Source organism: Paroedura picta, chromosome 11, assembly GCF_049243985.1.
Source record: "Paroedura picta isolate Pp20150507F chromosome 11, Ppicta_v3.0, whole genome shotgun sequence".
Lineage (NCBI taxonomy): Eukaryota > Metazoa > Chordata > Lepidosauria > Squamata > Gekkonidae > Paroedura > Paroedura picta.
Genome location: NC_135379.1, coordinates 7,041,146 through 7,057,617, shown reverse-complemented (window position 1 = coordinate 7,057,617; position 16,472 = coordinate 7,041,146). Strand labels below are relative to the sequence as shown.

Here is a 16,472-nt window from a genome sequence, read left to right as displayed (position 1 = left end):
GTTAGTCTGCCTGTAGCAACAGAAAAGAGGCAAGAGTCCAGCAGTCGCATCTTAAAAGAATTAGTAAAACCTGTGTCAGGATATGAAGCTTCTTGAGTCGCTGGTCCCTCCTTCACTTGGTATCTGAAGAAGGGAGCAGTGACTCTCAAAAGCTCATCCCCTGCCACAGGTTTTGTGAGTCTATGGTGCTACTGGACTCTTGCTCTTTTTACTGTTGTTATACAATATAAAATGTTTTTGATGAAGCCTCTGAAGGGACCTTTGAGAACAGGGGAAGAAGTAGAGGAAGAGTTGGTTCTTATATGCCGCTTTTCTCTACCTGAAGGAGGCTCAAAGCAGCTTACAGTCGCCTTCCCTTTCCCCACAATAGACGCCCTGTGAGGTGGGTGAGGCTAGAGAGCCCTGATATTACTGAAGGGGGTTTATCCATAAGAGAGGCCCTCACTTAGTGCAGTAAACTTGGGTGCTGTCTTGGACTTTTCCGCTAGTTCAAAGTCTGAACGTTTGAAGTAAAAATTGATCCCAAGTCAGCAAGGAGAGCTGTCATTGGAAATCATGCACACCACGCACAGGGAAACTGCCCTCTAGGTATTGCCTATAAACACATTTACTACGAGGCATGTCTTAATGTGTTTCAATTGACATAATAGTAATCCTCTTTAATACGGGTTTATTGGCGGAGAAGAGAGGGCTTCTCTCTTTGTAATTATGCTTTGTGGCTTCCTCATCTCTCATTGCTGCAGGATTGTAAAGTCAGCTGCCATTCATACATGAGCAAGGTTTCCAGCTGGAGCCCCATTTTACAGGCATCTTCTGTTTATAGAAGGATTAATTGTGCCGTCCTTGTTCCTGGGTCTTTGCAGTCGAATGGCTGTAATCTTGAAAAACACAGCCGGTGCACAAAAAATGTGGGTCTGAAACACACACGGTTTTCTAAAACTGTTTCTGTGAGAACACAGCTCAGGTTTTAACCTGGAAACTTCCTTCATGACTGAATTGGCAGTGACTAACATCAGGAAAAGTGTCCAGTGGTGTGTTTGAAAGATGGGAACTGTTTGGGGTATGTGAGTCTAAAGCCTTTTTCAACCTTTTTGACCATGGAGGAAGAAGAAGAAGAGTTGGTTCTTATATGCCGCTTTTCCCTACCCGAAGGAGGCTCAAAGCGGCTTACAGTCGCCTTCACATTCCTCTCCCCACAACAGACACCCTGTGGGGTGGGTGAGGCTGAGAGAGCCCTGATATCACTGCTCGGTCAGAACAATTTTATCAGTGCCGTGGCGAGCCCAAGGTCACCCAGATGGTTGCATGTGGGGGAGCGCAGAATCGAACCCGGCTCGCCAGATTAGAAGTCCGCACTCCTAACCACTACACCAAACTGGCTCTCTAGGAGCCCTTGAAAATTTTTTTCAGGCTTCAAGGAGCCTCGGAAGTGATGTCAGCTGGCCACACCTCCCTGCCGCGGCCTCCAGAAGTGACGTGTCACTGGAAATGAGATCACCACCCATATTAACAGGCAGACTTGAGAAGGACTTGGGCGGGGGGGGGGAGACAGGAGGTGGTTTAAGGCAGGAGTAGGCCATACAGGCACAGAAGCCATGAGAGAACTCACTCACACTTGGGAAGGGAGATGGGGAGCAGTGGAAGTGACCTGTTCCCTAACTTGTGGCTGAGTCCCTCAAGGCGGGAGGGGAAAGGCCACAGACCTTCTACAGACCTCCTGCAGACCCCCAGGAGTCATAGAATCATAGAGTTGGAAGGGACCTCCAGGGTCATCTAGTCCAACCCTCTGTACAATGCAGGAACTCACAACTATGGAACCCTGGTTGGAAATCCCTGCTCTAAAGATAAGTGTCAAGTAAAAAACAATGCTTTTGGTAACAATGTTAGGGGTTTCAGGGCGGCTTGGATAAAAGGATCACAAACGCAAACGAGAGTTACAGCAGAGTTTTAAAAAAATATCTAAAAGACTAATAAAAATAGAACAATGTTAATATAACCCAGCAACGCACAGAAGTAAAGAAGGATCAAAACTGAGTTTGCAACAGAGCTGAGTTGGAAGAGCATTTTGTGACAAGGGGCAGGCTCTTTCCACCAGAGGAGAGCCTTCTCTATTGCAGGAGTGGGTCCCTGGGTTCTAGCCCTCCGTGTTTCAAAAATGAAATTACGTTTGTTCTAGGGGATCAAAGCACGCATTCTGGAAACTCTTGTGATGCTCATTCTTCTTGCACTGCTTATCCTTGGAATCGTGTGGGTGGCTTCAGCTCTCATAGACAACGATGCAGCAAGTATGGAGTCTCTGTATGGTATGTAAATCCATTTGTGTGGATGAATGTGCAGTAAGGAGGCAAATAACCGTGGCTTTGCTTTCATCAAATGTATTTACTTCACTTATATCCCACCTCTCCTGTTTGGAGGTTTACAGTAGCACCTTTAGGCAATCCTAGTGCAGAGAGAGGAAGCAAGAGAAGTTGCATTTGTTTGCTTAACTTAAAAAATACCAGGATTCTTTGCATAAAAATAAGAAAACTACTTGCGATAACATTCAGCTAATTTCATTTACTGCTAAAGTGCCCAAGTATATTGCATAAATCTGTTCGAGTGGCGTTCAGTATTAATTACCATATTTGCTGGCGTATAAGACGACCCCCCAACATTTCCACTCAAAATATAGAGTTTGTTACATTACATTACAGTACTTTGGGCCACTATGGGCAGCTATGTCTATCCCAACTGAAGTCACCCGTCGTATAGGACGACCCCCCCCCCCACTTGGAGGCATGTTTTTCAGGGGGGGAAAGTAGTCTTATACGCCAGCAAATACTGTAAGTGTAGTAGCAGAAAGTTGCATACTCTTTTTAGCTTCGGTGTGGCACGTGGCTCCCGTTTTTCTAATATTACTATGGATAGCATATAGGCCTAAATAATAGGGCACCACCTGAATCTGTGTTAAATTTCTCTTTTCAGATCTTTGGGAATTCTACCTCCCTTATTTGTATTCCTGTATATCACTGATGGGATGTTTATTACTTCTAAGTAAGTTTTGCAGTGTGTAAATAGTAAAGAAGAGCTTGCTGCAGTTCAGTGCTTTTTTTGGCCTTTTATCCGGTTATCTTTGCCTTTTCACTATTGTTACTCATTAAGTTAGGCCTGAAAACAGTGATGTTGGCGTGTAAAGAATATATATTATAATTATGAGGGGCCATTAATTGTGAGAAACTCTGGAATAAGCCTTATCGAGACATATGTAATAGTCCTTTTCCTTTGCTAGTTTCTACTAATTTTGTGTTTAAAATGTCCCCCAAATTGTTGCTCATGCATGTGTCTCAGAAAAAAACAACAACACGTGCTGTAGGTGTGGGAGTTTGGGTGGCGTTTTGAGTTGTTACAGTAACCAAAAATGGCACCCAAAATTGCGGCCGGCTGTAAAGAGTATGTGTGAGTCCATATCAGGCAGCAAGAAATGGGAGTAGTTGGAGCTAGTGACAAGAGGAGAAAATGGCATTTCTCTTCCCCTGCGAGTCCTCTTGGATCTTCCTTTTGTCATTGGTTAGAATGCCCGAAACCTTGAGTGATCTCTTAAGAAGTTGAAAGCCAGGTCCAGTTTGTAAATAGTCTGCATTACCTCTAAATATTGCTGCACTTGCCATGTCCACATGGAAATACCTGGTTTTATGCTCTTAATTTGGCAGAAGATTGAATTATTGGTTGACATCTGTTTTCCTCCCCAGTATGCACGCCAGTGGGACTGTCACGAATGTTTACAGTGATGGGCCAGTTGCTTGTGAAGCCAACGGTAAGCATGAGGCACGCTTAACTTTCCAGCTTATCCAAAGCTAGAACTTGGCTTTATCGAAGTAGGTTCTCTGATTTTTTTTTTTTTATGGACCACTTTGTAATTTTGCCATTCAAACAAAGCTTTGCCAGCCTTTGTTCTCTCGACGTAATTATATTTTATTTCATGCATTTCTGGGAGGAGGCTGGTTAGCCCTGCAAACAACTATTCCTATTTTGACTTTATATACAATTAAATATATGCTTGTATATTTGCAGAATTGTGGTCCTGACCTCTGTCATCAGTTTATCATTTTGTTGTAACGTCCCCCCCCTATTTGAAGAGTACTGTTCAATATGCATAAGCTCGTTTCTGTTTATGCAAATTTCAAATTGCCAGTTGAGTAGTTTGGAGACGGAGATAAAAACCTGGCAGGAGACCAAGGAAAAGGTCAAGCCACCTCTTGTGAATCTTGAATATTTATAAGGCCAGAGAACATGCCAGAAGCCCTGAAAGTCGACTTGGTTAACTTTGCTGTGTTGAGAGCACTTGTGTGCACATGGCCTGATGGTTAACTGTTAGTTGTCGCCTTGAACCACTTTTGCCGAAGCATGAACTGATGGGCAATCATAGCGGATCTATTGCATTTTGAAACCACGGCTGATAAAACTGCCACTCATCTGTGTTTAGCAGTGTATGTAACTACAGTGTGAGGACCCAAATGGTTCCACAAACTTTCTACTGTAAGCAAAATACAAGGACCAAATCTTGTATAAAAAGGAAGGTTCATGATTTCAGACAAACTAAGGGCTGGGTCACATATCTCCCAGGAGGATTAGGTAGAAAGAAGACAAGACGAAAGTTGAAATGGAGATCTTTATGGTTACTATGGCCTGCCAAAAAACACAAAGATGTGGGTTCTAGATTAAATGCAGAGGAAGGGTTGTTTTTTTCTCCCCCACTTTGCTACTACCCAGAGGAGTCTCCAAGCAGGTTGCAATCGCTTGCCCTTCTCCCCACAACACACACCCTTTAAGGTAGGTGAGGATGGGAGACCTTTGAGAGAACTGTGACTGGTGCAGGGTCACTTAGCTGGCTGCATGTGGGGGAGGAATGGGGAATCGAACCTGGTTCTCCCGACTTGAGGCCACCGCTCTTAACCACGACACCAAGCTGGCTGAACTCTCCCTAGAAGCTAAAATGACCAAACCAAAATGACCAAACTATTGTACTTTGGTCACATTATGAGAAGCCTCATTGGAAAAGACAATAATGCTAGGAAAAGTGGAAGGAAGTGGAAAAAGAGAAGGACCCACCATGAGATGGAGTGACGCCGTTGAGGAAGCCACAGCCCTCAGTTTGTAAGACCTGAGAAAGGCTGTTAATGACAGGATATTTTGGAGGTTGTTAGGTCATAGGGTCGCCTAACTCACAAGTGACTAGGCAACACTTAGTGCACACATGAGATTCAATCCTAGTTCTCACTACAGGTTCTGTGCACTGTGGGCCACATGAATCATACATACATACATACATACATACATACATACATACATACATACATACATACATCATTGCCAAGGAAGTGTGTTAATCTGATGTCTCCTTTTCTGGACATAGATCCTTGAAGATCTGGACGAACAGATATACATCATTTCCTTAGAAGAAGCAGCCATCATGCGGAGGCTAAATGGTAGGCAGATTATATGAATTTGGTAACTAGAGGATATCCACATCCAGTGTTACAGTGTGCTTATTCCAGGGCCACTGGCCATCTGACCTTTACTCAGACTTAAAAAGAGCTCTGGTCCTTAATGGGTTAAACAAAAGCCTCAAAATGTTCTCTTATATGAGATTAAAAGCAGAATATCACAATCAATCTTTATTTTATGATCATTCAGACCAAAATTGCAGAGTATCACACCTCTCTCTGAAGTTGTGTTGCTTTGGGGAATTGTTTGGGCTGTACACTTTTAAGGGCTAGCTGCTTACTTTTCTGACTTGTGAATGTTGTTGAATTATCTGTTTTCATCTTGGCTTTAAGGTTTGTTGCTGTCCATGTGTTGCACCTGTAGAATATTTGAAACATACTCTGTATGGTTCTGGGTACATCTGTGCGCTTTTCACATGCTCAGTAGTTACTGTCGTTTTGCAAAGTCTCTTAATTTTATTTTTAGTGGCAATTTATTTTTTTTCTGGCTTTTATTTACATTCTTATAGATCCCCTTGAAAAAAGGGCATGTGAAATGCCTAGGGGAAGTAAAACTAAAGAAAGTAATTCTTCCTCCCACTGTAACATTGCTTTTTTATGTTTGCTGCTCTGTCTTCTGTGCAGCCCTCTTCTCCTGAATTTTGTGTTACATCTCAATCAGGTCTCCCCCCCCCCCCCACCAACAGACAAGTGAAAATAAGAGTAGTTATTCTGGATCAGACCAGGATAGGCCTGTATTCTTTCCCCCATAGTATTGAACCAGGAACTCATCAAATGCCCGAGAGCTGAAGGGGAAAAGATTTGCAGCAATAATTGAAAAAGCACAGATGTGAGTTGCTATTTTTCCTGGGCTTTTCGAGAGGCCTATGTTTTCAGATAATGTCGACCTTGTGTCTTTAGCATGACAGTTGCAACTTTATTTGCACTGGAAGGTACTGGGGGGTGGGAGGGAAGTCACGGTAGCAGTTGTTAATCTGTTTTAACAGCCTTGTGGAGGAGTGGCTGGGATGGACGAAGTGTTTTTATCATATTGTATTTCAACACCCGCATCATCCCTTCTCCAAAAGAATAAAGCTGGGACATTCTTTATATTAAAAGGGAAAAGTTGCCTTTAGCTGTTGCTTTTCCTGAATCCAAGGAGACGGGTGGGGCAGGATCAAAAAATACCCATTTGATCAAAGTTATTGGCTCTGAAGATATTCTAGCCTATGTAAGAAAGATGAAAGGTGTTGTTTTTATTGCACACTAGTAACAGTGTAATTTTGAACTAATTGGTGCCGAACTGCCAATCACCTACAGGGAACGCAAATAGATACTCCTACAATTTCCTTTGAGGTACTGAAATATTATGTTGGGGCTGGAAGAAAAAACCAAATAATACTGTTAAATTGACCTTAAATGAGCTGCCTTGTGGTTTTCTTGGAGAATCCCTTCTAATTTTTCATGGCTAGCCCGAACAGGTTCTGTCTACCAGTTTGATTTATTGGCTAGACGATGCAGACATTAAACTTTTTTGTGCTCGTTTGAAATGAAATTAAGAGAGTGTCGTGCTTTGAATAAGCTTGTGCCGTGTTTTCAGGTATCTGGCTTGATTGTTTAAAATACTGCATCGCTCTTTGGCAAACGGTTGGGATCAGTGCTGCTTTGTTATCATTTTGGAGGAAGTCGTAAGGACTGTCATGTGTCTGTCAGTATAAACATTAAGGGTTGATAGACTTATATGAAAATCCTGAGCTTCAGGGTGTCGTTGTTGTTAGGTGCGAAGTCGTATCCGACCCATCGCGACCCCATGGACAATGATCCTCCAGGCCTTCCTGTCCTCTACCATTCCCCGGAGTCCATTTCAGTTTCAGTGTAGATCAGGGGTAGTCAAACCGCGGCCCTCCAGATGTCCATGGACTACAATTCCCAGGAGCCCCTGCCAGCGAATGCTGGCAGGGGCTCCTGGGAATTGTAGTCCATGGACATCTGGAGGGCCGCAGTTTGACTACCCCTGGTGTAGATGGTTGAAATTCCCACCCCTACATTATTGGCGCATAAAACGTCTGTGAATTATTAGACCATTGATTTGGCTAACCTTGTCTCTAAGCTCTGCGGTCTTACTACCTCAGATCCAGTATGGAAGATGACATGGACGGAACCAGGAACCCTCATTGTCTGAATCTGTGGGTCCATCTCATTGGTGACCTTCCTCTTGGAAAAAAAGGAGAAAAAACATAGCCCCTCCCTATATTGAATCAAGAACTGAGAAGGTTAAAGAACTATGGAATATGTTTTTGTCATGTAAAAAACTGCAGGAAGCATCCACCCCCCAGCTTTTAATCGCCCTCTTTTTAATTCAAATTGTATGCCAGTATCTCAAGATAGCAGGATGAGCAGCTGTTTGCTTTTATCTTTTCTTTTTTTTGTCTCAGGAGAAGATTTAAAAAAAATATGAATATGCGGCCTAATGGTGTAATTGCAATGTGTAGATACTTTAAAAACCCTCAAATCTATGAAAATGGAACTATTTAATACACAGGAGGTTGAAAACAATTTCAGGTCTCACGCACATAGTCAAATCTCGGAAGAGGTTGTGATCTTTTTGTATAGTATATGCTGTTGGCTCCAGACTATATTTGATAATATAGTGACCTGGACCCTGGAAGGAAGGTACAGGTAGAGTGGCTACCTTATCACAACTGTATTGAACCAGGGCCTGCAGTTATTGAGTAAGAGGCCTCTCCCATTTTAGCTTAACCCTGCATCATCATCATAGTTAATAAGATGACAATAGTTGCTAGGCCTTTTTTATTCTGAGTACAGTTATTATGTGTCTGGAGCTATTGCACTTGACAATTTCTGTATGTCCGACTACTGGAAAAGGCCACCATATCAGAACACATTTGGTGGGGGTCATTTGGTCCTTGCTTGACATTTTATCCTTTGACTTTGTATGTGAGGCTATTATTTAGACCTGAAATTGTTTTTAACTTTGCATTAAATGAGTCTATATTTGTGTATTAGAGTTCTTTAAAAGCTATCTACGCAATGCGATTATACCATTAGGCTGCATATTCATATTTCTTTAATCTTCTAGGTTGTTGACCTTTCTCTTGATACATAAAGAAAAAAGAAGAGATAAAAGCAAACACCTGCTCAGCCTGCTCTTTTGTGATTTTGCCATACAATTTGACTTAAAAAGTGGATGATTAATTGTTTTGTGTTTGTGTGTGTGGGGAGGTGCTTTTTGTTGTTTTTCACGTGACGAAGGCATCTAGAACTGTCTGTTAGTGATGCTGAATCAAGAGTTTAAAGAGGCCTCTGATATTTACAGTCCTGCATGTCACCCAAAGAAAATTGTTGCTCATAAGGCGATTGTGTCCTGTGATCAGCCTCAGGGACGTCGTTCTGCAGCTGGAGAATAGGCCAAATTAATCTTAGGTGAATTTTAAAACCAGACATGCAAATGCTTCTTCTTACAAGCAGTTTTTTCACCTTTTAGCTATCCCGATGGTTAGTAAGGCTCATCAACGCCATCCGGTGGACTACAGGGGCAAATGATACTATCCCATAATAGAGTTGGAGAGCTTCCTTTTGAAAGCAAGCAACCTTAATTGGCAACTGTGTATTTTGTGTCTTCCTCTGTTTGCTTGGGACAAATTGGTCTGAGCGTTAATGAATGGAATGGCATGGCAGTAGGCCAGGGGTAGTCAACCTGAGATCTTCCAGATGTCTATGGACTACAATTCCCATGAGCCCCTGCCAGCAAATGCTGGCAGGGGCTCATGGGAATTGTAGTCCATGGACATCTGGAGGACCACAGGTTGGCTACCCCTGCATTAGGCTACTGTTCTGAAAACTGAAAAGGAATCTGAACCCATTGTTCCAGCTGTGTCTTGACGAATTGATGCCTATGCTGGCGGTGAAGTTTTAAAATGGGGTAGTATTTTAATGTCCTGATGGGTTGCATGGAACCATATATGCTACCTTGGGATTCATGAACCGTTGTGCAGGCGATGGTTATGTTTCTGTAGCTTTTTTCTTAACAAAGCACATCAAGTTATATTTTTTGAAGCTGGGTATTATCAGTAAGATCCATTTTGTTTTCAAATGATAGCTATAGAGTAAATACAAACATAAGTGAATATTTTATTTTACTTATATATTATTCTGCTTGTGTATATTAGCTGTCCCCCCCCCAAAAAATGTTATGTATATATGTATGGCAGTGTACTGTTGAAGGGTCTGTAGTTAATAAAGTTTAAAGTGATATCCAGACATTCATTCATTCATTCATTCATTCATTCATTCATTCATTCATTCATCCATTCATTCATTCATTCTGGCTTTGCTTATAGAAAACGAAGTTTCATAAATAGTACAATTTGATTTGCTAACTGAACTATAAATGTTCTGAAGATGTGAGCAGTAATACATGAAAGCTTATACCCTACCACAAATTTTGTTAGTCTTTAAAGTGTTTCTGAGCTATAAATCTGTTTAAAAAGTAGCACAAGAAGCTTAAATTTGATTAGAAAGTACTGCATGTATTATTTAATTTCCCGGCAAACTTTTGTTCCCCCACTCAAACAACACACACACATACACAGAACCACCATTCAAAAAATCTGGAAAAAGGAACATTTCCCATACTTTCAAAAGGATCCGGAAATGTTATCTCTGTTGTAGGAAGTATCAAGTCCTCCTAGATATAGTTTCCCAGAGCAATTGCTTCATGGTAAATTCAGCTGTACAGAAGAGGCCTGATTAGTCTAATTCATGCTGCCTTGCTCAGGCAGGTGCATTTGAGATGAATAATGGACGGTATCATACAGTTGGTTAAGGTGCAAAACCCAGGCTTTGCTTAAGTCAGATGAGACTCCTTGTGTTGGTATCTAACAGGCTTTGTCCAGTCACATTCATCACAGCTATTTGTAGCTAAGACCATTCACGGTTGAGGAGGTAAGAAGGGATTTTAGTAGGCTTTTCAGAGATGCTGCTAGCAGTCAGCAACTGTATATCAATGTTACATTGTTCTGGTGAAATTTATCTAAGAGGTTGCACTGTAGTTGTAGCAATCATTGATATCATGTTGAATCTTTATCATGATTAGCGGTCTTCAGCAAATGACTATATTTTTGTTTTTGGCCAGGTGTATCTTCTCCTGTGGAGTATAATACAAAGCAGCTGGAACAGGAACTTAACAATGTGAGGAGCATGAAGATAAAATTGGGTAATGACATCATTCCTTTTTGTGTGGTCTCCTGCAGGTACTGGTTTGCAGAGTACCTTTCTTGGCATTGTTAGAAGCATGTGCGCACATACGTTGTTAGATGTTCTTAGTGAGAATATTTCAGGGCCAATAGCAGGAGGTCTTGTTTGTAAAATTGTTAGAGATTTGTACAGGCTTCTTCATAGCTTCAGAAACAGGGAGCCTCTGACAAAAAAGTAAAAGTAGACCACTGTATTTTTGCTGCAGCTGACCAGCTCTGCTACTTCCCTGGAATTAAATGTTACTTTTCATGGTGTCTGTGTATCGTGCCAGTGCTATCTCTTGTGTACAGATGCCTTCTTGGAACAATTTCAGAGCTAGATGTTTTCAGTGTGAGCTCCCAGTGGCCAGCACCAACTGAGCATGCCTGGAGTGAGCTAAATGACTCCGTTCTACGTTGACCCACCAGGCCAGAAATTTCTTTGGAAAGTTCCTCCATTGGCAGTCATGAGCCAATTTGCAGTTAAAGTTTTCACAAACATACTATGAAGTGAACCCCAGTGTCCACCTGGGGTACCCATCATAGGAGGGTTCTGGACTTCTCAACATGTTGTGATTGGACCCAGCTCCCCCACAGGAGCCATTTTGTTGAGTCCATTGCCTGCATTTCTTCCATTCTCCACAGGTTCCACCGGGTTGGTGCCCCGTGCCCCTAGGTTTTCCGCAGTAGGTTTCCTACTGTCTTTTGTTTGCTTTCAATGCCCTGTAATTGAGTCCAGGGGCCCCTTTAAGACCAGTGAAGTTTTATTCAAGGCATAAACTTCCGTATGCACGTGAAACAGAATATTCTCAACTATTACACGTAGAGATTGTCAGAGAGTTTCTCGTTTTCAGCCAAAAAAAAGACAATGTCCATGTTGAGCAGCCTTCAGGTTTAAAGGATGCCTGTTTTTCTCTTGAAAGAACGGCGGAAAAAGGCTTCTGCATGGGAGAGGAACCTTGTGTATCCAGCTGTAATGATATTGCTGCTAATTGAGACGGTAAGTTTCAATTTCCTTCCATGCTTAAAACCCATCTGTCCCTTTGAGGTTAGTGATCTTTCATGTACGTGTGAGAGCTGAACAGCAGAAATCGAAGGAATCCCTCTCTTTCTTTATAACCATTAGCCCCTGGCTTTTGTTGACCCACTGTTAATCCACGAAATGCTCAACCATGTGAAATTTGGCCAATATGTTTTAAGTGTTCATTGAAGTTAGGATGTTTCTTCTTTTTCCCCCCACAGGCCATCTCCGTCCTCTTAGTTGCTTGCAATATCCTTTGTCTGCTGGTGGATGAAACTGCAATGCCAAAGGGATCGAGGGTAAAGTGTCTTTTGGGAAACGTTTAGCCTATGAAAGATGTGGGTGGGTGTGGGCAGGATTCTGGAGGGCATTTCAGGCTGCTGAGAGAAGGCATTTAGGAAGTCATGCTTTGTGGGCAGAAGTCCTTGTGCCTGTGGAAATGTGGCACTGGGTCGATGGCAAGATGTGCAGGAGTTAACAGCATGTCCAGCTGGATCTTTATTAGATGTTTCTCTAGCGTCCCCTGCTGCTGAACAGGCAGGGTGTTTTGCTTCAGGTGCCTCATCTCTTCAGCCCTGGGCACTGCATAAAGAGCACGATAATTCAGAGTTCTGGCTGGGAAATATTGCTCCTTCTTTTGTTAGAAAGGATTTGGCAGCAGCCAAAATAATTTGTGCTGTTTGATGGCTATTACTATGTGGCCATAATATTTTACATATAAATCTTTTAATCTAAATCAGATGGGTGAAAGTATGGAAGGGTATTCTGCTTTCATATGGAGCATCCAACCATGTGTGACCTTGATCATATAAGGTTTTGCACCCTGCTTTTCTCTACCTTAATGAGTGCTAAAGCAGCTTACAATTCCATTCCCTTCCTGTCCCCACAATAGTCACCTTGCGAGGTAGGTAGCTCTGAGAGAGTTCTGAGAGAACTGCCCCAAGGGTCACCTACAGACTTCCTGTGGAGGAGTGGGGAATCAAACCTAGTTCTCCAGAGTAGAACTTGCCGCTCTTAACCCCACTACATCACACTGGCTCTCGCAAGAATGATCAGGATGAATCATTTGGAGGTTTTCTGTCCACAGCAGTTAATGCTTTGGTACCTGGAAGAATCAGTGTTCTCTGTGGAAGAATTAATGTTCTCATTATTAAATGAAATAGAAATATACAGTGCCTGTTCAATGTCTTGCAGGGGTCTGGCATCGGAAATGCCTCTCTGTCCACATTTGGTTTTGTGGGAGCAGCTCTGGAGATCATTTTGATTTTGTATCCTTTTTACGGCAGTCCTAACCAGTGATTTTACATTTTGGCTTTATGTGTTATATTAATACGATCAATTCTTAATAATATTGTAAACCACTTTGAGCGCCATAAGGAAGAAAGGTGATTAGCAGATTTTAAATTAAGTAGGGATTCTGTCTAATCTTCTGCTAATTTACTAAAATACTTACCCATGAGAGAGAAAATGACAAGTCAGGTGTTCCTAAGCTCTTAAAAGTGGTGGTAGTGCTCCTCTCTCCCCCCCCCCCCCCCTGCCTCAAACCTCTAACAGACTGCAGCTGGGATTCTATTTTTGGGGTGCGTGTGTTACTTTTCTTCCTTGATTCACACAGCTATCTCATGGTCTCCTCTGTCGTCGGCTTCTACAGCCTGCGTTTCTTTGGCGATTTCACTCCCAGGAAGGATGACACAACTATGACGAAGGTAAGGTCCAGCAAAAGCATCTTCTTCCTGGTTCCATTTTGCCACCGGAGACAAACCAACTTTCACGGATAGTGAATGCTTTAAATAGCTCATTTGTGGCAATTAGGATTTGGTAAGCTGCGTCAACAAAAGGGAAGAGATTTTCAAACTTCTGGAGTGGGGAGGAGGGAGGCTGGCTGTGCTGTTTGTTTTAGGCTGCCTCCATTCACTTGTCAAAAGCCTGGAATGGCAGAACTTGTAGCTAGCCAGGTTCTCCCCCCCCCTCCCGCCCCACCCCAGGAAACTATTGCTAATGAGTAACTTTGATTGTGCTAACTGTGCTTTAGAGGCTTGTTTTGAAACATGAAGGATTTGGTTACTTCAAGTGATGCAGGCAAATTCATTCAGTTTGAGTTAGTAATAAAGAGACAGTTCTTCTTGGCAGTTGTCTTTACTCTATGGCTGGTGTGATCCCCCCCGAATTTTACTCTGACTTTTGAGCAGCAAGCGCTGAGATGTACCCTAAAAATAAAAGACAGTTTCCATAGGCAGAATCAATAGAACCAAGTAGCTGACTTGCCAATTTTTGAGAATCCCTCCTTTTTACAAAAAAAGGGGGCTTTCTTCTCCCCACTCAAAGAAGGATGGGCAAAGGGTTTGCTTTCATCTTGTTAGCAGTTTGTGGAAGTGGGAAAGTAAACAGCGGCAGAGGAGATCCTTGATTAAAACTGTTGAGCAGTCCCATTATGTTTGCTCAGCCCTTTCATGTACAGCATTTTGGAAATGTTTGGGAGGAAGGAGGGCAGGGGAGGCAGAAAATTGTAACCAGTGTCACGGGTTCTGCGGCTCATTTATGTCTTAACATCTTTGAGTCATCAGAATTCTCCCCCCAATGCCACCTTTAATGGAATTTTGCTCCAGCTGTGGGAAATCTTTACCCAGGCATTGAGGGAGGTCTCTTATGCAAACAGCTGTGAAGAGAGTGGCAGGTGTCCAGGAGCACCCCTGTGCCCAAAGGCTAGGGAGGGATAGCAATTTGTCTGTGACTTGGTGATGCTGGAGAGGGAATCTTGATGCATGCGCAAGTCAAGCACTGGCATACATGTTGGAAGGGTATGAATAAGCATGTGTGTGAGTTCTTCCTAGACTGGCCCTCATGAAGTGTGCAGCAATATACACATACTGTGGGCGACTGCTGTTCAATAATGCCCAAGGGAGGTTAACCCTTGCTGCTTTTTGACATTCTTCCTTTATATTGGAATATTACTCTGGGATCAAAACTGGCAATGAAGCTGACCTGCTGTTCATTGATTCATAGAGACCAAAGGCATTCCAGTTACTGTTGTCATTTCCTGATAAAACATAGTTGTGAAGTTTGACCCAGCAGGAGCCCAGTCCCCGAACAAAGTATGAACTACCTGTTAAGCTACTATAACAGTTGGGAATGGGTAGACTATGAAATGCAACCAAGTCATTTTTTTCTTTGCTGGCTCCACTTCCCAAGCTTCAAGATTGCTTTTTTGAGGTGCGGTGATGTTACTTTTAATTGCGAGACCATACTGACGACAGCCCTTTTTGTCCAAACAGATAATTGGAAACTGTGTTTCCATCTTAGTCCTCAGTTCTGCGTTGCCCGTTATGTCAAGAACCCTGGGTGAGTTTTTGTTCCATCTTTTTAAAAATGGTGCGTCTCATTGCGAGAGGATGGGAAACAGTATGATGTGAGCATCTCAGCAGAATACCATCCTCTGTGCATGGATATGTATTGGAGCTTAAGCCAGTGCCGATCTTGACCATTCTTCTTGTGTCACTGTTGTGCTCTTTGTAACCCTACTGAGAGAAGCTGTTGTACTGGTGAGAGGGACCAGGTGTTGGCATGGGTCTGGGAAAATCAGGCAGGTTAGTAGGATTTACTTGCCTATCCAGTCATCCCCAGTCTTAGGTCTGGACAGGATGTACCAGTTGCAGGGGTCCTCTACACCTGTTGACACCATTCTGGGAGTTCTTCATGATTAGATGGAAGGGAGTGGGAATTGTCAAGTAGGAAGTGGTGACAGCTCACATCGTATCTTTGGATGGCCTTTCTGAGGTTCTCTAGCACAAGTTAGACTACACTGATGATGGGAGAATTCTGGGGTGCCCCGAAGGCCATTGGGATAAAACAGGCACCTTCCTACACTCCTTCTTGTGATCTGTCCAGTAGAAAATAATACAGTTGCGGTAACCCAGCCTGGCCAGGTGGCCCAGGATGCTACAGTTGGCAGTGCAAGCCACTGAGAACAGGAACATGCCCCTTGTCAGTTGACTTAAAAAGGCCATTGAGTTCGGTTGGTTTTGGTCAGTTAGAACCCGAACTGGAAGAGATCTGGTTGATTGATTTTATCTGAAAACACCTAGTGTTGAATCATCACCATTCTCTGGAGTGCTTTGCTTGACATTTGTAATTTTTGAGACTGGTTGGTAACAGTGTAAGAAAAACAGCTGTGACCGCAGAACAGAATTAATACATTTGACATGTAAAGATCAGAAAATGAAAGCAAATGAAAGAACTATTTCTATAAACAGCAGAATCTCATTATTTTAGCACAATTGTAGTGATGTCCTTTGGAAAACGAATTGCTCCAGCGTAAGCTCATTGGTTTCAGTGGACCGGAATTGGAGCAACCCTGGGTAGGATTGCAGAGTTGCCTTTGTGGTATACATTTTAATGCAGGCACCCAGCAAATGTAGATATTCCGTCTTGTAAGACTTGCTAACATTGTGAACTCTGTTTCTTACACAGGGGCACTCAGCTGTTGTGAGAAACCTAGGAAGGTTTCAGGCAGAAAGAAAACAATTTTTTAGAAAGCGTCCACACTGTGTGCAGTCGTCGTGCAGCCCCCCTCTCCCCCAAATTAACGGCCAGACTCAATAGTTCCCCCTCTCCGAGGCCCTCAAAACGAAATTCCTAAATCGTTTGCTATAGAGATAAAGGGGAAGACAAAAATAGAAAAGATGAACGGTTAAAACATTGCTAACAAATGCACAGACACAGCTGTCCAAACAGGAT

The 16,472-nt window shown here is 42.7% G+C and overlaps 1 protein-coding gene across 3 annotated transcripts in view; it reads left to right on the top strand.

Moving 5' to 3' along the window:
- The window catches only part of LMBR1 (limb development membrane protein 1), a 49,268-nt gene that overhangs the window by 27,335 nt on the left and 5,461 nt on the right, over window positions 1-16,472 (top strand). For all 3 annotated transcript variants that reach the window (XM_077304399.1, XM_077304398.1, XM_077304397.1), the window contains 10 exons: window positions 2,177-2,303; window positions 2,965-3,033; window positions 3,729-3,793; window positions 5,393-5,465; window positions 10,618-10,698; window positions 11,641-11,717; window positions 11,960-12,037; window positions 12,933-13,006; window positions 13,354-13,444; window positions 15,011-15,077. In XM_077304399.1, the coding sequence (XP_077160514.1) occupies window positions 2,177-2,303; window positions 2,965-3,033; window positions 3,729-3,793; window positions 5,393-5,465; window positions 10,618-10,698; window positions 11,641-11,717; window positions 11,960-12,037; window positions 12,933-13,006; window positions 13,354-13,444; window positions 15,011-15,077 (802 nt within the window). The remainder of the gene's footprint in view (window positions 1-2,176; window positions 2,304-2,964; window positions 3,034-3,728; window positions 3,794-5,392; window positions 5,466-10,617; window positions 10,699-11,640; window positions 11,718-11,959; window positions 12,038-12,932; window positions 13,007-13,353; window positions 13,445-15,010; window positions 15,078-16,472) is intronic.